Genomic DNA, 24,329 nt, shown 5'->3' with positions numbered 1-24,329 from the left:
CCTCTCCTAAGAGCTAGTATCCACAAAGACATGTGGGATCCAGCAACCACAAACTTGTCTCTCTTGAGAGTAATCTGGAATTTGCAGCAGCTACGAAGCCTCCCATATATCTGTTGAATGTGAGTGTAGAAATCTTCGTCAGAATAAAGTATGTCATCGACAACCTTTACTCAAATCTGCATTCCTTGAAAGCCCATATCACGAAGGAGACAGAAGGCATCCCCCGTAGTTGCAAAACCCATTAATATGAATTAATGTAACAGTCTCACATTTTATATATCTATAGGTGGCAGTGGATCTCTCCAAGTAGACCATAAGGTAAAGCAGGGACACTACTCCTATATACACTCAACAAAAATTTTGTCTGCCTGTGCAAATCTATAACTACATGTCATCTTTTCAGAATATGTAATTCTATATGAAAAAAATTTTTCCACATATTTCTTGTACTTTGGCTTTACTCTTCCAGAATATCAAACATTGTTAAACTTTGTTCATCAATCATGAAAGTAAAGGCTTCTGAAGATGGGTACAGTACCTAGCCAAAATTTGGTGATCTCATTTTGACAATTTTTCATTTTTTCTTTCAAATGTCATCCTATGAGGTATCTAGATGAACCTTTTTGGTCAAAACATTCTCTACCAGGTAATGTTAGGGTTACTACTAAATGCTGTCTGAAAAGACTCAGGCTTTGTTAGATTTGTTTTGGTGATAAAAGTATCCTTTACCCACATACAATATCGTGAAGTCAATTCTTATAAATATATATAAAGGAAATTCTGTTTATACCATCTCGCAACTTTATGCTAGTTCGAAAAAATAAATTTTCCGGAAAATATCTATACGAATATTATTTTCAGCAATTTCAGACAAATTAAGTTATTATTTTGCTGGAGTATTATTTGTATTAGAGCTATGGAACATGTGGTGATAAACAAATAATAACGTTCTTTAGCATGAACTAGAAGATGGTAGCCTTGACCAGGATACAATTTCTGGCAGTGGGAATGAATTCACAACACTTGCATTTAACCTGATGGCAGTAATAAAAATGACGCAATAAGCAAAAGCCACAACCTTTGGAGTTTGGTCGGATATGCAGCCTGAAATCATTTTGACCAAGTTCACTTTGGTTAGCTAGAATTATGTTGTACCAGATCTTATAATTTGAAAGATTATAAAATCTGGAAAGACAGACTATAAAATCTAGAAAGACAGACTATAAAATCTGGAAAGAGAGACTATAAAATCTGGAAAGAAAGTGAGACGAACAAAGTTTTGCCAAAAACAGAAGTAAGGATTCCGAGCAAGTCTGAAGCAGTATCTCACCAGTTTAACAAACAAACAAAGCAGCATTTACTGAATTCGTATACTTAGAATGGTGCAGGTCACTTCCAAACCTCTTGCAGAAGGTCAGTCCTCGATTCTTGCCTCACCCAATGAAATAGAAACTAAATCAGTTTGGGATATTGTGATAAAATACAAACACTGCTGTCAGACCACGAGGAAGCATAAAGTCAGATGTTTACCCATTGTGCCTACATAGCACATCAGAAAAATTTTAAGTAACGCACATAAGCATCTGGCCACCAAATACATATGTTGCTGTATTATGCCGCTATCATATCAGTGCTTTGAACATTGTAAAGCTCTGGCTTTATACTTGGACAGGGAAGTAAAAGAGGTTCTTACAAATACATTAAGTAGTGGATGCACTTGCAGACAAACTGTCAGGTCTTAGAAAATGACCTGCTGTACCATATGGGCTACTTGGAGAGCTCCACTGCCACCCTGGTACTAACCACCAAGGACTAAGGTACAGCCTAAGATAGGTCATATTTGTTTACAGCATGAACATAACAAACTCATTTTTTAGTCGCCTTTTTCATTGTGGACTCCTTAACGAATATAAAATAGATTCAGAACCAAGGAGGAGTGACCAAATAAGTCACCATAACCACAGAATTGAATAAAATTAAAATTTCTGAATTACATTAAAATGATCACTCATAGCGAAAACATGCACTGAACATATTTTGTACAAAATTTAATCATGAATAATATTTGAAAGTTTTTTTTTTTTAAACCAATCGTTTTCGGGGAAATACCGAAACACCTAAATTAGGAGGCCATATTCCAAAATAACAGAAGCTTAGGGTGGAACGACGAAGGGGTTTAAAGGCGAAAGTAAATGACACAAAAAATTGTAATAAAAAAAAAAGCGTTGGAGTGAACAAGGAGGAAGGACATGAATAAACCGTGTTAACAACGTGATGGATTGACTACCACACTCAAGAGAAATTACAAAACAATAAACAGAAGACCAAGACATAAAAGGAATCCCACCCGGAAAATGATCACACCTATACTAATTTATTTACTCTGGCTGCCTATTGAAGTAAGTATTGAGTTTAAAATATGTACAATAAACCATCAAATTATCAAAGCCGGATGTCCAGAATATCTCGGAGATTCGCAAAACTTTATGCAGCCACAAATCTTGTGAAAAGTAATGTCTTTAGTTTCCTCCGAAATTCAATTGTTCCCTTTGGGTCCTTCATTTCAGTTGGCAGTTTATTATAATGTCTAGGCCCACAGTAGCTAAAAGCCCTTTCACCAAATTTACTATCTGTCTACTGTAGGTTCTAGAGTTTTCAAATAAACACCCACCCAAGGCTATAACATAAACTCCCAATAGACATCCGAAAGACTGAAGATAATGAGGCTTTCAAGAGAAAAGTGAAGACTTTCTTGTTTTCAAAGTGCTCCGATAATGTGGATTTGAGAATAAACAAGCTATATGCGGAGTGAAATGCTGAATGAATAACTTGGAATGCAAAAATTAAAATGAAACACACGAAAGGTCCTATGGAGAGTATGGTTTCCCTGCAGTAAAAGACTGGAGAAAAAAAAAAAAATCTTCGAAGTTGTATGACGAAATGCATTTGGCTCCGACAACCCGAAACCTTCCGTAACTTGTTTACGATTTGTCGAGTCTGGCATATTTATATAATAACTCTGATCTTACGTCATTCGTAAATAACATTCAACGAACCTCTTATATTTAATTTTCTAAAGAAATCACAGTAAATACTACTACTACTTTGTAACGATTGATATCAAGAGCCGATATTCTATTCGCTCGGGAGAAATCGGAGTCGGGGTAACGTTTCCCGCATTCGGCAACGGTCAATAAAATCCTAAATATAAAAACTTATATAATTATTTTTAGTTAAAAAAATGTTTTAGGGCAATTACGCCGCCTTAATTCAGTGGAAGAGATAAATTTTCTATCACAAAATCCCCGGGTTCTAAATAAAAGAAATAATTCATGCGAAATAAGGCGATCTGTCGCACGATAACGGATATCGAATGATGATGACGTCATGTGTTTATATCGTGACGTCATATACTGATATCGATCATCCAATCAGGTATCACGATTTGATTATGACGTCATTCGTAATTAATGAAATGACCAATGAGGAAGCGCCACGTGTCATATGATAATTGGCTGATATCATTGGAGTAATGTGATTGGCTAACTTGAGATATCACTTGCATATAAATAGCACCGATATATGATAAGCGATCAGTGGGGGTGGGGAAGGGGAAGGGGAAGGGAAGGGGAAGGGGAAGGGAAGGGGGAAGGGGGAAGGGAAGGGAAGGGAAGGGGAAAGGGAAAGGGGAAGGGTGGGAAGGGGGAAGGGGAAGGGAAGGGTGGGAAGGGGGAAGGGGAAGGGAAGGGTGGGAAGGGGGAAGGGGAAGGGAAGGGTGGGACGGGGGGGGGGGGGGTTTAGGGGGGGACGGGGGGGGGGACGAGGGGGGCGGGACCGGGGGGGAGGGTGTAGTGATGGGAAGGGTGGGATGTAGCATTTTGATTTTGTAATATAAGAACTAATTGTGTCAAATCGAAGTCAAAATCAAAGACATTAGAACGCAAATAAACCTACTGTATATGGTTGCTACACTGCTGCCAAATCGTCACTCGAACGAATGCTCAAATAGATCTGACTTCGTCTTCATTTATTACATTTATATAAAAAATTGTGATATAAAGAGAGTCTATTAAAGCCTAATAATTAAAAATAGAGTGTCATTAATAAATTTAAGCATACATGAACCTGAAAAGATTAATATAATAAATACTTATGTAAAAACGAAGCCGAATTCAATACATACGAACACAAACTCTGACGTCATAGTTACGAACTTTTAAAATCATAAACCGAGTCCCCAATGAGGTTTATTACGATTTATAGTAAACTGAATGATAAATTTACAGGTCATACATGACATTAAATAATTAATTTCTTTGCTAAAATGTGTTTTTATCTTTAAATAGGTTATATTTCGAAAAGTAAATCGTTGACTTTGAAGGAAAAAAAAACTGGAATCGACAATTTGTTAACATTATCATCTCCAAAATAACTCCCAAGAATTTTATTTCTTCATTAAAATCCGATGAGAGAGAGAGAGAGAGAGAGAGAGAGAGAGAGAGAGAGAGAGAGAGAGAGAGAGAGAGAGAGAGAGAGAGAGAGAGAGAGAGAGAGCGGTCGGGTTTTCGCTCCGAAATCCGATGCTTTCGACCTAGCGTTTGAGACTCCTTTGTTCTAAAAAGTGGCACAAAAATCAACCCGATTCCTATATTAAAAACTCCCCCTTTTTAAGCAGTGAATACAATTAATTAACATTTGACGTTAATTCTCTGAAATATGGTTAAATAAGTAGAAAATACAATGAGATCCCACGACACATCAGGACCGTAAAAGCAGACCTTAATGCAAATAATTTGACTGGAATTTTTGGAATATTCCTGTATTTTCAGTCTTTCAGAAACGCCCATTCAACCAATCGATATAATCACAATATCTTTGCAATCATATAATTCGATATTAAACTTGAATAATTTCTAAATTAAGATAATCATATTTCATTCTTACTTTATTTTAGCGGTTATGCCAATATTGTAATCATATACATTATCATCTTTGAGAGAATCAGTCAATTGATGAAGTATACAATAGAAGTTCAATATTGATAATACTTCAACTCCTGTGTTAATTATGAAAACAATTGAAAAATATTAGCTTCTCGATGAACAACTAATTATAATAACTGAAAAATAACTTCTTCATGAATAACAAATGACAAGTTAATCATGAAAATCCATGTGTTATAATAACTAAGAAATCAAAATATTTACTTCTGAAGCTGCAAGAGAGTCAGTCACTTATACTTTTGATCACGTTTCGCCTTATAAAAAGCTAAGAGGATTAAGTGATTCACAAGAATAATTATAACAAACGATAAACAACTGGGGTCCACAGGAAGAGCCAAACATGAACCGAAACGAGGGCCGTCAAAAATAAATAATTATGATGATGGTGATTCTGCAAAGCCTTGAAAATGGTGATCATTAGGTTGGGACCAATGCAAGAGGGAGTATGTATGATGACAATCATGTCCCATTACTCACTTATTTTCAACTATTGCTGAGAATACGACAGTCTAAGGGGGTCACAGGGGCGTTGGCTTGTCCTTTAGGTAAGTAGGTAAGAAAACAGCTAGTAGGTTAAGTTAGGTGTTAGGTTAGATTTGGTGGTGAAGTTTTAGCAGTTCTGTGCACTTGTCCCTGTCCAGCGTTATACACAAGATCCTAATGCAAATTCTGAATTACCTCTTGGAGTGTTACTTAGAAACAGGCTAATCAAACTATGCCAATTGAAAACCTGCAAATCTCTAACTAACCAGCAGTCGTCAATTTCTTATATCGAATTAGAGTTCTGCTAAAAGTCAATGTATAATATATTTACCCAAAGGAATACCAGCCTTTCACTACACTGGCTATTGAAATAACGAAACAGAAACTCATTCTGTTTACAACCACTTGTAATCACCTGAAGAATTATTCCACCTTTGTTCTAACACGTTCCAACAAAGACTGACAGCAACAATTGAACAAGGAACCAAATGTTCCAATAATGCACCCAAACTTTCATAGTCCAACGTTTAATTTAGTATTACTCGTGAAAAGTCCTCTTCTTAGTTATTGCTAAGTTAATTCGGTATTTAAAAACTTAAAAATACAACGAAAATGGTTTACATCTTATTTCTTATCTGTTCTAAAGACTTGGATATTCTTTGCGAAGTGAAGGCAGAGGGAGAGTTCTTGAATATTTTCTCCTGTTCTCTAGGGGGAAGGGGGCTAAAAGAGTAGAGTTAAATTGTTACACAACATCAATATTTCTTATTCTTCAACAAAAGTTTTCTCTAATCTTACGCATATGCCAAGTTTTACTTCTAAGTATAACCATTATCATAGAAATCATGAAAATCATTCTTATAAGATAATTAAATTTAAAAATTAAACAAGAGATTCTAAAACTGAAAGATTCTCGTTTTTTTATTGCTTCTTCTCTTGAAGTCTGTTTAATTCAACCTTATCCATCTTAAGAAGGCTTATTCCAGATAAGGCCACTTCAGATTCCCTATAATAATGGCATCGTAGAATTTGTCTTTAATCATTTATGATTTTTTAATGCATTAACCCGTTCCTTGAAGATTGTAGGAAGGCTTTGATATGATCGACAGGCTTTAACAATAAGACAGAAAAAAGCTGTTGGATAGGAAGTACAGTTAAGGACTGGAAAAGTGTTCAGACATTCCAGGACTATTGGGTACTCCCCTGATTAGAGAAGTACGATCCTATCTAAAAATAATGTGAAATTTTAAAATATTAGAAGGACGCTAAATATTCTAAAGACAATACTAAAAATAGTGCTTAATCTTAATACATAGAAAAATAGTGGATATAACACAAAACTCTACTTCAGAAAGAAACTAAACTTTGTGATTGGTAGCTCTCGTTTTAAGGTAATATCATGAATTTTGATCAAAATATAAAATGCCAATAAAGTGAAGTAATCGGACAGAAAATTAGGTAAAAACATATTTTTAAAAATCATTCCGTTTCCTCCTCTCACAAACTTTCAATAGTTGAACATTCTCGACATACCAAGGAACTACAAGGATGAAATCTACACACAGACAGAGACAGTTTCACCTACATTACGCATTCTTATGTGTGTTTTGGCGTACATACAATGTTTTATTGGTGATTCTGGTAGAACAGACCATACAGAACATTTTGGAACCTAGTCATATTATGTTTTAAGGGTCTGAGAATCCATTAGAACACATCGATAAGCTCTATCTCCCCGCTGTTGTCTCTTTTCACCACTTCTCTAGGAAAATCATATCTTGACGTACATGTGACACACTCATGTACAGTAGAACTACTGTATATGACTTGTATACAGGTATATTGAAATGAGTTGGTCCTTAACAGAAACATTGTGTTTCTGATATTAGTATAAGCAGAACATGGCAATCTGTTATTTCAAAGGAAGTCATTTCCCTTACCAACATCCGCACATGCTTACCCAATGCTATCCTATATACCAATACAGGTAAACATGTATGGTAAATTAGTTGCTATGATAATCTTGATCTGTGTTTCTCTCACATATAACTCACACATTGTGATTTTCTACATGTACCTCTAACATACTTGTGTATTAATCATGTTAATATTGCATCTTTGTTGAGAATATAATAACATACAAATATCTTGATGTGTTACCTTTTAAAAATTTGCTTGGTGATGGTACACTATGGATTCTGCATAGCAGGTTAACTGCTCTTACCTTCTAAAACATTATATGAACTATAGTGATAGTGAACCACCTCTAACATTTGCAAGACCTCACAGACTCAATTCCATTGTAAATGCTAGTAAATGTTAGGAAAATAGATTACATGCTATATTAGCGTCCATATTACAAGATACTTCAAGGTCCTTGTTTGTACATAGAAACTGTGCTTCAACGTATAACTCAAAGACTCACATAAAACGCTTCCTACAAAGGCAGACCAAGTTGACAGAAAACCCAAATATCAAAAAATCTTGGTGAAATGTGCATCACAAAGTCAAAGTCTGTCTAGAAGAAGACACTCCATGTAGAGGTATCTGTTTGATTGTCCTCCAGTCCTGATAAGTTCATTATCAATGGTTGTGCAGTGCTATGGGGGACTCAGTGGCCAAGGGAACAGTAGAAGACTTCATCCTGAACCTGCTTCCTTATGTGAACGAAAGGTTGAAGTCATGTGATATATACTTGGTGTTCAACAGATACTATGAGAACAGTACAGTATAAAGAATGTAATACGCACAACACCTGCTAGCACGGAGGCAAGCTGCTAACACAAACTGGACCTGCATATGCAACTTTCTATTAAATAAAACCTGTCCTAAATGTAATGGAGTACAAGGTGTAGCTGATCAAGTTGATATGCACATATATCAAGGATCTTGCAGAGTTGCTGGCCGAGAAGCAACTGGTCTTGACTGGGCAAGATCCAACTCCTGTTGAGGTGTCCGATAGAAAGGTGACACTGCAACAAGGTCTCTGCACTAACCATGAGACGCTAATCTTGTGATTGTCCAGCAAATGGTTTATAGCCTTGATAGGAGCTAAATGTATAAGAGTCATTTGTGACGACACTGATGTTTTGTGTTGTTGCTTCACTACTTCAAGTCAGAATCACTCACCAGTGATCTAGTTATGGTAGGAACCACCTGCCACGGAAGGGCATCAGTTGATATCAGGGCTACAACCCAGAGGTGTATGGACTTTGTCTCAAAGATCTTGGCAGCACATGTCATCTCTGGCTGTGACACTGTTTCGTAGCTGTGGGGATAGGAAAAGGTACATTCGTAAAATTATTGATGAAAGGCTACCAACTGCAGACCTTGGGCCACCTAGATGCATATCTATCAAACATCATCTCGGAAGCCACTTCATTCTTTGCTGCCTATTATGGGTCAAAGAGAGAGAGCAAGACTGCAATTTGCTTTGATGTATGGTCACAAAACATGACAAAAACAAAAAACTCACTGCAGCACCACACCTTAAGACCCTCCCACTGACCACTGAGGCATTTACTGAGCATGTGAACAGAGCACATGTGCAAACGGCAATATATCGTGCAAAACTGGAATCAGACCCATCAATATTTGAACACTAACACATGGACGAAAGATGTGGCTTTCAACACGTTGATGCCATTGTCTTTCCCTCCGAATGTTACACGTGAGCCTGATGAGGTACTGAAGATGATCAGGTGTGGCTGCAGTTCAGCTCGACCTCATGTAACAGCCAGGTGCAGTTGTTCTGCAGCAAGACTGTCATACTCTGTTTTTTGTGGATGTCACGGTACAGAACACTGTTGTAACATGCATACCAAATCACCTGCTCTATCCAATGAGGATTCCGATGAAGACGAGTTACTCTTAAGATATCACAATAATGGTAATGACATGTGTGCGTATAATGTTGACGTCCTTGTTTAAATGTCACTCATGAATGGCAGAGGCAAGGGGTAGTGACAATATCCTAAGACTAACCAAATATACATATGATCAGTGCCCAAGCCCTAACTCCATCCAAGCTACGACCAAGGAGGGCCAAGCAATGACTGCTGATGACTCAGCAGGTAGTCCTATAGTCTCAAACTCACGTCCAGCAGATCACCAGCAAGGATGTTCCAATTGGCTACCACCAGATGCTGATATCTTGATATGTTTGTATATTGTTTTACTTGAGTTGGTGAATAAAACACTCTGTTTTCTATATTTTTTCTTTTTTTTTTAGGTTTTTTAAACCCTATGTAGCCATCAAACTTTCCAAATTTTGGCAATGATATCACATTTGTAATTGTAGAAATCAGATATATTTGGTAATTTGGTTCAGTGAAAAGATAAAGAGCTTATTGGTGCTCTAATGGATTCCCAGACTCCTAAAACATATGACAAGACACCAAAATCAGATCTCTATGTCAATTTATAGCGAAACATCAACTCAAAATCGGGTAAACAGTTATAAAAGGGCAAAAATTAGAAAATGTCAATAGAGTCAACAACTTTTGTCAATTACAGTACCCCTGCTCAGAAACCAGTTGAAGGGCAATTCAGTATAGATGTCCAACTTGTGGTAGTTGTTTTGGATGGAAGTAGTGCCAAAGAGAAGGAATATACTAAAAATATTTGTTCATGCAGATGATTAGATTCTGGTGGGATGATAACCACTGGTAAGTTTGTATATGTATGATAAATTGTGATTATTTATGGGCTAGTGTTAAAAAATGGCCTGCTGTACCTTATGGGCCACTTGGAGAACTCCACTGTCACCCTGGTGCTAACCACCCAGGACTAAGGTAAACCTAAGAAAGGTCATTTTTGTTCACAGCATGAAGTAAACCAACTCATTTTTTCAGCAGTTTTTCTCACCGTTTGCTCCTGAACTAGAATGACAATAATCCAGAACCAAGATGAGTTTAACAAAATCAGTCGACATCACCACAGAATTGAATATAGTTAAACAAAAATCGTACAAAATTTAATTCTGAATAATATATGAAGCAGTTTATTTCGTTAGGTCAACCGTTTTCAAAGAAATATATAAAAATCTAAATTTGGAGGTAATTGTTTAAAGGAGAAAATAAATGACATGAAATCCAAATAAAGAAAAAAGTTGGGTTGAACAAATGGGAAAAGGACATGCATAAACTGTCTTATTAACAGGTTGGACTGACTATTATCATTCTATCTACCAAAAGTGAAAATACAGAAATTACAAAACATAACAAACAGAAGACCAAAACTGATACAAATTTTCACACCGAAAAAAGATCACTCTTATACTAATTTATTTACTCTGGCTGCCTTTTTAAGAAAGAATTGAGTTTAAAATATGTACAATAAGCCATCAAGTTATCAGAACCGTATGTCCGAAATGGTTAAGAGAATTGCTGAACTTTGTGCACCCAACAAATCATGTTTATACGAGAATAGTGTCATATGGTTTTAAATTATTGGAACGAAGATTTATGTCTAATGTAGGTTCTAGAGCTTTCAGATATTCGGCCCAAAGACAATAACATAAGCACCCAAATAGACATCGGAAAGAGTGAATAGATTAAGGTTTCCAGGAGGAAACTTTCCTGTTTTCTAAGGTATCCGGTCATTTCGCCCACATGCCATTTCGCCACACTGTGGAGTCATTTCGCCCACAGGTCATTTCGCCCACACCATGGAGTCATTTCGCCCACACTGTTAAGTCATTTCGCCCACAAGTACGATAATAGCTCTAGTATGTCACTTTAGGTAAACGCAACTAGTTGGCAGGGAGGAAGAAGAGAGGGGGGTGAGAGGGAGGGAGGTAGGAGGTGGAAGATAAGGAATAGAGTGTGTGTGCGTGTGCATTATAATGATAATAATGATAATGGTGATAATGATAATAATAACAACAACAACAACTGCGTGTGCATTATAATAATAATAATGATAATAATAATAATGATAATAATAATAATAATAATAATAATAATAATAACAACAACAACAACAACAACAACAACGACGACAACGACAACAACAACAACAACAACAACAACAACAACAACAATAATAATAATAATAATAATAATAATAATAATAAATGTTTTTTTAGTAAGGCAGTCAGAGTGAAAATATACATTTGGGGGAATAGGCCTATTTAAAGTTTACTGAATCTAAACTACAACTGGCTCTTAACAAGCTACGTAACTTAATTCATATGAAACTATTTACAAAGTCTATGGAAGTGTGTATGTGTGTGTGTGTGTGTGGAGGAAAGGAGGGTTCATTAGTTCAGTTAAATTATCTGACTTGTTTGGTGGTTCATTACCTATGTATTGTAATTGGCCATGACCATAGAATTAAAACAGTTCCTGGCAAGATGGTAGACTGCACAGACGATTGTATTCAGTGCCTCGTACCTGTAAGGGCAAGGCAAGAAGGTCTGCAGTGCGACATGTGTGGGAGGTGGCAACACAGGAAATGCAATACTGGCGTATCTCGTGCTGATTACTGGGCAGCTGTGAAATCCGGTAATTCCATTGATTGGAATTGTAATACTTGTACCTTCACTGACGAACCAACCTCCCATCCAGTGGACGACCCATCCACCCCTGACATGGAACACGAACCACACATCCCTGCAGTTGAACAAGAGTCTTCAGTTGATGACCCACCTGACTTGCCAATGGAACTAGAGGATTCACTTGACGACCCAGCCATACAAGATGTTGAACTGCAGTCAGAAGGTGAATTTACATTCCAGCTCTTTGAGAAGGGCACACAGCGTGGTAGAGATAAGCTCGTTGACAGTCATGGGTACACTTACAACAAAAAAATGCAGCGATCCAATGAAATGGAAAATATGTAAAGAACAACGTGTTGCACAACCATTCACCATCAACTGGCTCTGATATTGTCACTAAAGTAACATTACAGGTAAAGAAACTGGCAGCACAAGATCTGTTTAAACCAGCATCTGCTATAGTGGATGATGTGTTGCTACAAGAGATAGGAAATGCACCATGTCCTAGTCTGCCTAAGCCAGAGCACTTGGCAAGAACAGCAAACAGACAAAGACAAATTTTAAGACCGACAGAACCCAAAAACCTGAATTTTGAGGTAGATGTAAATCACATTCCTGACGACTTTCTTATAGCTGACGTATCAGTTCGTGAACGCCGCCATTTGATATTTGCAACAACAGAACAAATAAAACATCTAACAAGGGCAAAGTCATGGTACATTGACAGCACGTTTAAGCTATGCAGGCACCCTTTTACACAGCTGATGACAGTCAATGCTTTTGTGAGGGCAGACGACTATGCAAAACAAGTCCCCTTACTATTTGTCATTATGTCTGGGAGAAAGAAGAGTGACTACAGAAAAGTTTTCCACGAAGTTTTAACTAGTCTACCAAATGAGCCTTCTGTTAAACACATAACAATCGACTATGAGAAAGCAATGTGGAAAGTCTTGCCTGAGGTTTTGCCTAATGCCAAGGTCAAGGGATGCGTATTCCATTGGACGCAAGCTGTATGGAGAAAGGTTAGTCAATTTAGCTAATTGCCTACAGATTTTTTTTTATATATACCTGTCGAATAGTAGTTTTAAAACAAATTGTATCACCATAATGTGACCAGATTTTTTTTCTTGTGTACAATACAATGTCTAATTTCTTTGTTCTGAAATACTTACGTATAGGTTCAAGAGGTTGGTCTCCAGCATGCTTACAAACATGATGACGGGACATACAAATACTTGCGGAAAGTGATGGCCCTTCCATTTCTGCCTGAGGCAGATATAGGTCCCGTGTTTGAACGTCTCTCACGTCAAGCTGCCACAGCCCAATTACAAACTATAATGCAGTATATATCAAGAACATGGATCCACAACTCCTTATGGCCAACTTCTAGCTGGAGTATTTTCTATCAGTCAATCCGTACTAATAATGATATTGAAGGCTGGCACAATCGCCTCAACAAACATGCTGCAGGTAGATGTAACCTCCAGTTTTACCTCCTCGTAAGCCTTCTCCACAAAGAGGCTAAATTGACATCCGTCTACATAAGGCTAGTATCCGAAAAAAAGCTACGAAGGATTCAGCGGAAAAAATATAGGGACTTGCAGGGTAAAATATTTACTCTTTGGGAGGAACACATGAGGGGTGAGAGATCTGCATATCAGTTGCTGAAAGCGTGTGCTTATCTCAATGGCCCAGTGCGCAGTTGAAACTTGCATGTACAGTATGTACTGTAGCTGTTTTTTTTTTAAAATTCTTTTTAATTCTTTGACACTATTCTTTTAATCTTGCATATATATGTAGCTATATTTTAATAAAAGTTTCTTTAATTATTTGTCACTATCTGAATATTACATGTATGTAACTGTCTTTTAATCAGTTTTTTTTTTAACTCTTTGTAACTACTGTTTGGTTATTACTTTCTGAATATTAGGCTACATTTATGTAACTGTCTTTTAAGAAAAGTTGACGAGGGCGATTTAATAGAAAAGAATTTTACAAGAGTAAACAAAACAAAACAGTGAGGTGGTTAAAAAAAATAATAATAATATAATAAGTAGCAATTACACTTAGTTACATAACATGATAAAAATGAGCACTGAGGTTAGTGAGAATCGAATCAACATCATAGCTTTCCTTAATTTCCAAGACATCATTAATAGGTACACAAGTAAATAAACTTCTTACATCAAAGCTCACCATAATATTAGGCTGAGGAGTACGTTTGCACAATATATCAACAAAATGAACGGAATTCTTTATATGGGATTTCTTTTTTTAAATATATGTGGGCGAATTGACTCTTATATGTGGGCGAATTGACTTGTGGGCGAATTGACCTGTGGGCGAATTGACTTGTGGGCGAATTGACATGTGGGCGAAATGACCGTAATTCGTTTTCTAAGTGTTTCGTTGATGTGCATTTGACAATAAACGAACGATATGAGGTGCGAGATGCTGAATGCCTTTGAGTGAAAACATTAAAATTAATCACGAAAAGTCCTGTAGAGAGTATGGTTCCCGTGCAGTATAGGGCTGGAAAAGCCGCACTTAAAGAAAGAAGAAAGAACGATAAAAAGAAGGGATAAAAATCTTCGAAGTTGTATGGCGAAATGCATTTGGCTCCGACAACCCGAAACCTTCCGTAACTTGTTTACGATTTGACGAGTCTGGCATATTCATATATTAACTCCGATCGTTCGTCATTCGTAAATGATATTGAACAACCTCTTATGATTCATTTCCTAAAGATATCACAGTAAATACTACTTATACTTTGTGACGATTGATATCAAGATCCGATATTCTATTCGATCGGGAGAAATCGGAGTCGGTAACGTTCAATAAAACCCCAAATATAAAAACTTATATAATTATATTTAGTTAAAAAAAGGTTTTAGGGCAATTATGCCGCCTTAATTCAGTGGAAGAGATAAATTTTCTATCACAAAAACCCCGGGTTCTGAATAAAAAAAATAATTCGTGTGAAATAAGGCGATCTGTCGGACGATAACGGATATCGAATGATGATGACGTCATGTGTTTATATCGTGACGTCATATACTGATATCGATTAACCAATTAGGAATCAGGATTTGATAATGACGTCATCGATAATCAATGAAATAACCAATGAGGTATCATGATTTGATCATGACGTCATTTGTAATTAATGAAATGACCAATGAGGAAGTGCCACGTGTCATATGATAATTGGCTAATATTATTGGAGTAATGTGATTGGCTAATTTGAGATTGCATTAGTGTATAAATAGCATCGATGTTTGATAAGCGATCAGTGGGGGTGGGGAAGGGAAAGGGAAGGGGAAGGGAAAGGGAAGGGGAAAGGGAAAGGGGGGAAGGGAAAGGGGGAGGGGGGAAGGGGAAGGGGGAGGGGGAGGGGGGAAGGGAAAGGGGGAAGGGAAAGGGGGGAGGGGGAGGGGGGCTGGGAAAGGGAAGGGTAGGGGGGGGCGGGGAAGGGAAGGGTGGGGGACGGGGGAAGGGAAGGGTGGGGGACGGGGGGAGGGGGCTGGGATGGGAGGGGGCGGGGAAGGGCCGGGTGGGGTGTAGCATTTTGATCTTGTAATATTTTGAATTTTAATCGACGACAAAAGTCAGGTGGAATGAAATTGAAATTTTATTATTTGAAAAGTAAATCGCTGACTCAGTGAGAGAGAGAGAGAGAGAGAGGGGAAGGTTATGAATGGATTTAACTGAAAACGACCCCAACGGGAAATGGTTCATCAACTTTCGCACAATGTTTTGATTATTTGTACAGGGTATTAAACAACTGGTGACGGACGCATATGGGGAGACTCACCTTCGTTCAGGGCAGTTCGGGTTGAATTGCTCAAACGATATAAAGGTTCGCTTTTTCGCTCCCAAATCTGATGCCTTCGACCGAGCACTGGAGACTTGTTTGTTCTAGAAAGTGGCGCAAAATCAGCACGAATCCTATATTATAACTTCACTCCTGAAGGCACTAAATTAAGATATTCATCATATTTTGAATTTTAATTATTCTAGTAGTTCTGCCAATATTGTAATATTGTATATTATCATTGTCCATGACGGAATCTTCCAATTAATATAGTATACAATAGAAATTGAGGATTGATAACAGTTAAAAACCAGAACAGAGGAAATTAATTGAAGAATATCAGCTTCTCGATGAACAACTAAAATTCTAATAATCTGAAAATTTATTTTCATGAAAATCCCTGTGGGTAAATTTATTAGTTTCAGCCAAATTTGGAAAAATGCAATAAAAATATATTTGTTGCATCAGAAATAGTGTGGTTTCAATGAATTTAACGTTTATTTTGACTGCAAACCAACCGATTTAGAGATTTACTATGTATACCCTAGTTCATCCCACCAATTATGGGGGACACCCTTTGGGAACCGGGGTTTTGGGTGGGGGAAGGGGGGGGAGGGTGTTGGGGCATTGAATGATATTTGCAATAAATGAATAATTAATGTTCCAGCACCCCTCCCCCATACCCCTAACTAGGCCTACCGGGGGGAGGGGGGTAGGGCCCCCCAGCGACCCCCCCTTAAAGCCACAGTAATTTTCAGGGCACCACAGAACCTAACAAACCCACCTAACCTAACCTAGGGACCCTGTACCCCTACCGGGGGGGGGCTTCGCCCCCCCTGCGACCCCCCCCTTATGGCCAAAGTAATTTTCAAGGCACCACAGAACCTAACAAACCCACCTAACCTAACCTAGGGGCCCTGTACCCCTACCGGGGGGGGGGGGGGGCTTCGCCCCCCCTGCGACCCCCCCTTAAGGCCACAGTAATTTTCAGGGCACCACAGAACCTAACAAACCCACCTAACCTAACCTAGGGGCCCTGTACCCCTACCGGGGGGGCTTCGCCCCCCCTGCGACCCCCCCTTATGGCCACAGTAATATTCAAGGCACCACAGAACCTAACAAACCCACCTAACCTAACCTAGGGGCCCTGTACCCCTACCGGGGGGGGGCTTCGCCCCCCCTGCGACCCCCCCTTAAGGCCACAGTAATTTTCAGGGCACCACAGAACCTAACAAACCCACCTAACCTAACCTAGGGGCCCTGTACCCCTACCGGGGGGGGGGGCTTCGCCCCCCCTGCGACCCCCCCTTTAACCAGGGGTAAATTTGAATATATATATTTTGTTAAATCACTTCTTACCTTAAACGGAAGATGACGATGAAGATGTGGAAGGTTGTGGTTGACCCTCTTCTGAATCATCAAGTACTGGAATACGTTCAGATTTGGTACAATACCACACATGTCTATCCTCACGAAAATGTAAAGGCGAATCACATTTACCACACTGGACACTTAAAGGTAATACGGAATGCTCCCTTAGAAAACGATTCACTACTTCAGGAGTTCCATTATAATTCCCATGAAATCGGCCGATCACATCAAAATAGGAATAACGACATATTTCACACACCCGTACCGGAGGATCCATGACAGTAAAATGACGTGTGATGAAAATATAGAAACCGGAACTTTTGAAAACCGAAAACAAACGACAATCACGGGTTTCTCCCATAATGAAATAGGGAAAAAAACAAAAGAGTATCGTTTACAATGTTATATTGCACGAAAAACAGATCCTTGAAACAAGACTGAGAGACCAATGAATCGTCCAATAATAACCCTTGAAAAGAACCCAGTAGTATTTTGATTGGAGGAGCGACATTAGTGGGAGGAGCAAATGCGCATTCAAGTAAATATTGTCACATTACGCAATGGGGCGGAGCCAAGTAAGATGAAAACAGACATACAAACGAACAAGAGCTACCTTGCGTGCCCATGGAAAGATATACGCTAAACTTAGAAAAAGTCAAGACCTTCAATTCCTGAAATATTTTTTATCTCTGTAAGTATGCATTAGCGACAATAATGTATTGAGAAGAAGTGTTTTGTTATCACGTGCTTTACTAGGAAAATATATTAATATAATACATTTCCCAATTTGGTTGAATCCAAAACTTTACCTCCCTGTGATATAATTACTAAGTAATCAAAATATTTACTTCAGAAGCTGTAGGAGTGTCAGTCACTCTTATTCTTTTCATCAAGTTTCGTCTCATTGAACGCAAAGAATAAAGGATTCACAAGAATAATTATAACTTAAATGACAAACAACTGGAGTCCATCAGAAGAGCCAAACATAAGACGAAATGAGGCCGTCAAAAATAAACAATTTATGATGATGGCGGTGATTCTGCAAAGCCTTGAAAATGGTGATTACTAGGTTAGGACCAATGCTAGGGATGTATGCATCATCATAGCCATGCCCCATTACTCGAGTATTTTCAACCTTTTTGCTAAAAATGCAGCAGTCTAAGGGGGTCACAGAGGCATTAGCTTTCCTTTTAGGTAAGGACACAGATTGTAGGTTAGGTGGTGAAGTTTATGTTAAGTGGAGTTCTATGCACTTGTCCGTGTCTGGCGTTATAAACAGGCTCTCAATGTTAATTCTAAGGTACCTTTTTCAAACCTTGTGCAAAATGGATTGTTACTTAGAAACATAATTAAACTTAGCCATCGAATTCCATTATATATTTACCCTTATTTTACACAATAGGAATATCATCCTTACACTACACTGGCTATCAAAATAACGAAACAGAAACCCATTCTGTTTACAACCACTTGTAATCACCTGAAGAATTCACCCACCTTTCTTCTAACACGTTCCAACAAAGACTAACAGCAACAATTGAACTATGAACCAAATGTTCCAGTAATGCATTCAAACTTTCATAGCCCAACGTTTTGTTTAGTTTTCCTCGTTAAAAGTTCTCTTCCTAATTATTGCTAAGTGGCTTCTGTACAAAAAAACTTAAAAATCAAAATGAAAATTATTTACATCTTATTTCCCATCTGTTTTTCTGAAGACTAAGATATTCTTTGTGGAGTGAAGGCGGAGGGACAGTTCTTGTATATTTTCTCCTGGCCACGAAAAGGGGACGACTAAATGAAGGCTTATATTGTTATATAACTAAATTTTTTTCATTATTATTCCACAATTTTTCTCTATAATTGCGCATATGCCAAGTTTTACTCTCCACTATACCCATTATCATAGAAGTCACGAAGATCATTTTTATATGATAATTAAATAGAGGTCCTACAACTAAAAGACAATCTCGTTTCGTTTATTTTTTCTGCTTTTGTGGTCTGGTTAATTCATCTTTATCCATCTTAAAAAAGATTTTCCAAAGGGGGCTATTTCTGATTTCCTCATTCCGGTTCTAGTTTGACTTTTTACAATGATAATGGCATCGTAGGATTTGTCTTTAATTGTTATTGAATTTTGAATGCATTACCCCATTGTTTGAAGATTGCAAAAACGTTTTAATATTTTTGACAGGATTTGGCGATAAGACAAAAATGGATGTGGTAAAGGAGGTACAGTAAAAGACTGAAAAAATTCTTCAAACATCCAAAGATTACTGTCTGGGGTACTTCCTTGGTTAGAGGAATACAATCCTAACAGGAGAATACCCTAATAGAAATAATACAACTTTTTCTGAAATAATATAAAATTTAAATATATTAGAAAGACGATAAATACTTGAAAAAGAATATTAATAATAGTGTTTAATCTTAATACATACAAATAGTAAATATAACCCAAAACTACCTCAAAAATAAACTACACTTTGTGACTGGTGGTTCTCGTTTTAATGTGATATCATGAATTTTGATCAAAATCTAAAACAATACCGATGAAGTGAAGCAATCGGACAATAAATTAATTAACAACGCCACAATCCCTCATCTGGCGGAGTCACAAAAAAAAAACCTCACCTCGTCCACCCAACCAGACATGGAACCAATCCAAGAAACACCTATAGACAACCAAGAAGAGACGGAATAAAATCAAAACCAAAACAATGAAGAAGCAAAACCAGAGGAAAAACAGGATACCAACACTCATCCTGCCCAGCAACCACCTCCACAGAAGACCACCAACAACACATCACCTCCAGCCAACCAGATTCAGGCTTACTCTGGGCCCCAACACGACTTCCTATGCTGCCATAGCCACTATGGAGGCCAGGAATCCACAGCTTAAGATACAGCAGGAGAACGTCCAACACCTCAACCCTACAGACAAGCCGATGACCATCATCATAAACTTCGACACGGACCTACCACTCGAACCAGTGCTCAACCACCCTTCCATTTTCTCAGCATTGAGATGCGAGGGGAAATCAGGAAGGAGATCCCACAAGTTAGAGGCAGTTATCAAGGGACAACGACCTCCACAGTTCTTCTTTGGCTACTGATGAACCTTATACATGGAAGATTACTTCCCACAGCCCTTCAGATTCTTCAGGTGTCAGAAGTTTGGGCACCACAGGAACCGGTGAACAGGCTCGGAGGTCTGAGCAGTTTGCAGCACCAGATAGCACCCTACAGCCCACTGCATCACCAAGTTCAAGGCCAGACAACACACCGTTGCCAAGTGCCCCAACTGCTGAGGACCTTACCATGCTTGGCAGAAGAGAGGCCCAGCAAGACTTCAGTGTATCGCCAGCCTTCAAGGACCAGATCGCCTCTACATCCTGCAGCCACGGCAGCCACATTGAACATACCAACCACACCTCTCCTCAAACCAACCACACATCCCAACCTAATCCTACTCCATCGAGACCTGCAACTCCTGAACTTTACTCTCCTCCAAGCCTCTCCTAGAACCCAAACCTCAATGTTCTCCAAAACCTCCTCCAAAGTCTCAACAAGGACCCTCCCATACTCCTTCCACACCTTCACCATTAAGATTCACCTCTCCTTTTTTTTTCTCTAATGCTAGTCATGACAAGTATTTTAACTTGGCAATACTGTTACAAAGCAAGTAGTGAATATATAAGCAATGATACATCCGATGTTCGGTTATTTTCATATTGCAACAAAGAGAAAACCAGCTGAAATTAAAGTAAATTCCATCAAGAGTCCTTCATGTATTGATTATGATAGGGAGATTTTCATATGTAATACAGATTATGTAAGTTATTCTTTTTTTTTAGAAACCATTCATATACGCCAATGATGACCCTGTATAAAATAAACGTTTAAATAACTGCTTCCTAATACTTAGTAAAGAGTTATCAAAGGAAAAAATTGAGAAAATATCAATACGAGTCAACAACTTTTGTCTGTTACAGTACCCCTGCTCAGGAACCAGTTAAAGGGCAACTTAGTATAGATGTCTAACCTGTGGTGGTTGTTTTGGATGGCGGAAGTGCCAAAGAGCAGGAATATACTAAAAATATTTGTTCATGCAGATAATTAGATTATGGTCGGATGATTGGTGGCTCTCGCTAAGGTGATATCCTGAATTTAGATCAAAATATAAAACAAAAACGATAAAGCGAAGTAATCGGACAGGAAATTAGCTAAAAACAATAAAAAAGAATAAAAAGAATCATTCCCTCTCCCCCTCTCACAGACTTCCACTCCTTGAACCTTCTCAACATTCCAAGGAACTAAAATGATGAAATCTAAAGACACAGAGAGTTTCACCTACGCATTATTAGATGTGTTTTAACGTACATGAAATGTTTTATTAACAATTCTGGTAGAACAGACCATACAGAACCAAAGTGTACATGATCCCATTTTTTTTAATGGGCAAATTTCAGCATGACCACCGCCGAAATCACCGAAAACCAATTTTTTCGCCAAAAATTGACACCGAAATCTGATTCCGGTGTCGAGTCATTTATTTTAAGGTCTGGGAATCCATTAAAACATACTAATAAACTCTATCTCACCTCTACTGTCTTTTTCCCCACCTCTCTTAAAAAAAAGCATATTTTGACATACATGTGACACTCATGAACAACCACATGATGTGTATACAGGTATATTGAAATGATTTGGACCTAGCAGAGACATTGTGTTTATAATCTTAGTATAAGCATAACATGACAAATTCGTAGATAATTTGTATTTTTCCTAACTATACAAACCTTAGCAATTTATTAGGGGTTATACTTTCGGTGGAGTTGAAATGACGAGCCATAACAATTTTAAGGAGGGTTAACTATCCACACCGCTAGTAAGCAGAAGGTGAGGGGGGGTATCTTGCTACCACTCACGCTCACACACCTGTCATTTAGATCACTTTGCTTGGAGGTAGGACTTCAAAGGGGTAGGGCTGGCGGGCATGTTTGTATAAATAGCCAAGGTTTGTATAGTTAGGAAAAATACAAATTATATACGAATTTGTCATTTGTTCCGTAACTGGAATACAAACCACGCTATTTATTAGGGGTGACTCACCCATTAGGAAGGGTGGACGTCCCTGCCAATATGGCTTTTGGCTTGACCCAGGGGCTCCTTATTTGAGTATATTAGTACTCAAGAATAAGGAGTCACTGCCCTCGCTAAAACCTTGCTACGCAAGGTCCGCGGCCTACACAAACTGTGTGTTGAGACGTGCAGAAGGTTGACTCTAGGTAAAGTTATTCCGAGTCTATTGTAGGAAAGAACTGATGTAACCCAGAGTTTCCCAATACCACCTCGCCAGGGTATGGGGACGCAACAGTATTAGCTTAATACTAGGTACACAAGGGAGCATGGTTTACCTGCAGTGGTTTGAGGTCAGCTTATGAAGAGAACCCAGGATGCTGCTTTCCCCACGAGAGGGTAGGATGAAGAAAACAATAAGAGCCAGTCAAATCTTTTCATTCACACAGACTAAAACCGTGTAACAGTGCCCTCAACCTTCTGCTACTTGTCCAATAAGGAGCTTGAGGTATACAACCAGCTGTTGTGCAGCCACCACCGGACAAAAAGAGATCGTATCAAGTTCCTGGGGGTCACGACTTGCATGAGAAAGGTTGGGAAAGTCACCTGGAGCATTCACATCATTTCTTGTAAAACCTGCATCACAGAGTAATCTGCTTAGAAGGACCAGGGGCATAGCTATGCCCCTGACATCGTGAGTCGTCATGTTGAGATGATGTTTTGGTGATCCTACTTAAGTTTCTCCCAGTGCTGATGATAAGACAAGGGACCTGTTCTTTTTAAGGTAGAGTCTCATACCTTACCCTGGGTACAGTAACGTGGATCATCCGTTACCGAGTGGAGACTTGTGTAGGATCCGTCACCTCTGGAGACTGTGTCTGGCGACATACTCGTGGACGAAACTGAACATTGCCTTTCGCCCTTATCATTAATGGGCGATGTCGAAAGAGAGACCATGAAGTTTCTTGACTCGTATGGCTGCTCTCAGTGAGTGTAGGAACATTGTCTTTTTCACCACTTCACTGCGGAATGACCATATCTGGTCGCTCAGACGATTGTGCCCATTCTGCGGTATGACCAGATATGGTTTCTTGTCGATTAAACCATTAACAATGGCGGAAAATGAAAAACAACTATCTCAGCACCTCCATATACTTTTACCGAGGGTTTTTGCATTGTATTAAAAAAAAAGGTCCTTATATATATTCAGTAAAAGAAGATAAAAGGAATATTCAATGAACGATACTATCAGTGATACACCGGCAGAAATGTTCTCTTCTTTCCAGTTTCTCATCGGTTTTCTTTTGCTTTAAGTAAACAATAAGAGGATTATATGGATAATCACTACGCTCCCAGCTGAGAAAAGGAGTCCTGTCAGGTACTTATCTCAATCTTTGGCCTTGTTGTTAACGACTGTCTATCGGTCAATATTCTAATACAAATTCACAAAAAGGTAAATAATCATTTATAGATCTCTCTCTCCCCCCTCTCTCTCTCTCTCTCTCTCTCTCTCTCTCTCTCTCTCTCTCTCTCTCTCTCTCTCTCTCTCTCTCTCTCTCCCTCGATATATATATATATATATATATATATATATATATATATATATATATATATATATATATATATATATATATATATATATATATATATATATATATATATATATATAGTGTATGAACTATATATAGCAAGCTGTTGATACTTTCGTTTTTATACTATTTCACTTTATTACCAACAATCTACTACAAAAAATTTATACACAGTATATTAAGTCTTACAATATTGGATTATCAAAATGTCTTTCCAAGGTTAAAATCTATTTTCACAAAGAAAAACAACCAAACATTAATTTTATTTGACACGGAATTACCATAATTCATAATTCGCTATGTTCATTTCGAACTCTAATAAGACAAACAAATAACTGCTATTATCCAAGGTAAATTAGGCTCTGGTTGCATTTCGCCAAATGATTATATCTAAAGTTGATAATCTATTAGAAGTTTAGAAAAAACTATACACAACAACGTAATCATCTCTGTGAAAGTTTGCTTATGTGGCGTAATCAGTTAATATC

At 38.1% G+C, this 24,329-nt stretch overlaps 1 protein-coding gene and 1 long non-coding RNA gene across 2 annotated transcripts in view; both read left to right on the top strand.

The window, feature by feature from the left end:
• The window catches only part of LOC137630093 (uncharacterized), a 571,093-nt gene that overhangs the window by 87,429 nt on the left and 459,335 nt on the right, over window positions 1-24,329 (top strand). The gene's annotated exons all lie outside the window — the stretch shown is intronic.
• LOC137630424 (uncharacterized) lies at window positions 12,324-14,324 on the top strand. The gene is made up of 2 exons (XM_068361884.1): window positions 12,324-13,007; window positions 13,164-14,324. Exons 1-2 carry the CDS (start codon window positions 12,750-12,752, stop codon window positions 13,689-13,691), a joined length of 786 nt encoding a protein of 261 aa, XP_068217985.1. The 5' UTR covers window positions 12,324-12,749; the 3' UTR covers window positions 13,692-14,324.

The sequence above is a fragment of the Palaemon carinicauda genome, chromosome 38, assembly GCF_036898095.1.
Source record: "Palaemon carinicauda isolate YSFRI2023 chromosome 38, ASM3689809v2, whole genome shotgun sequence".
NCBI classification, from domain to species: Eukaryota; Metazoa; Arthropoda; class Malacostraca; order Decapoda; family Palaemonidae; genus Palaemon; species Palaemon carinicauda.
Note: the sequence above shows the minus strand (reverse complement) of the source record. Positions and strands in the feature narration are given on the sequence as shown.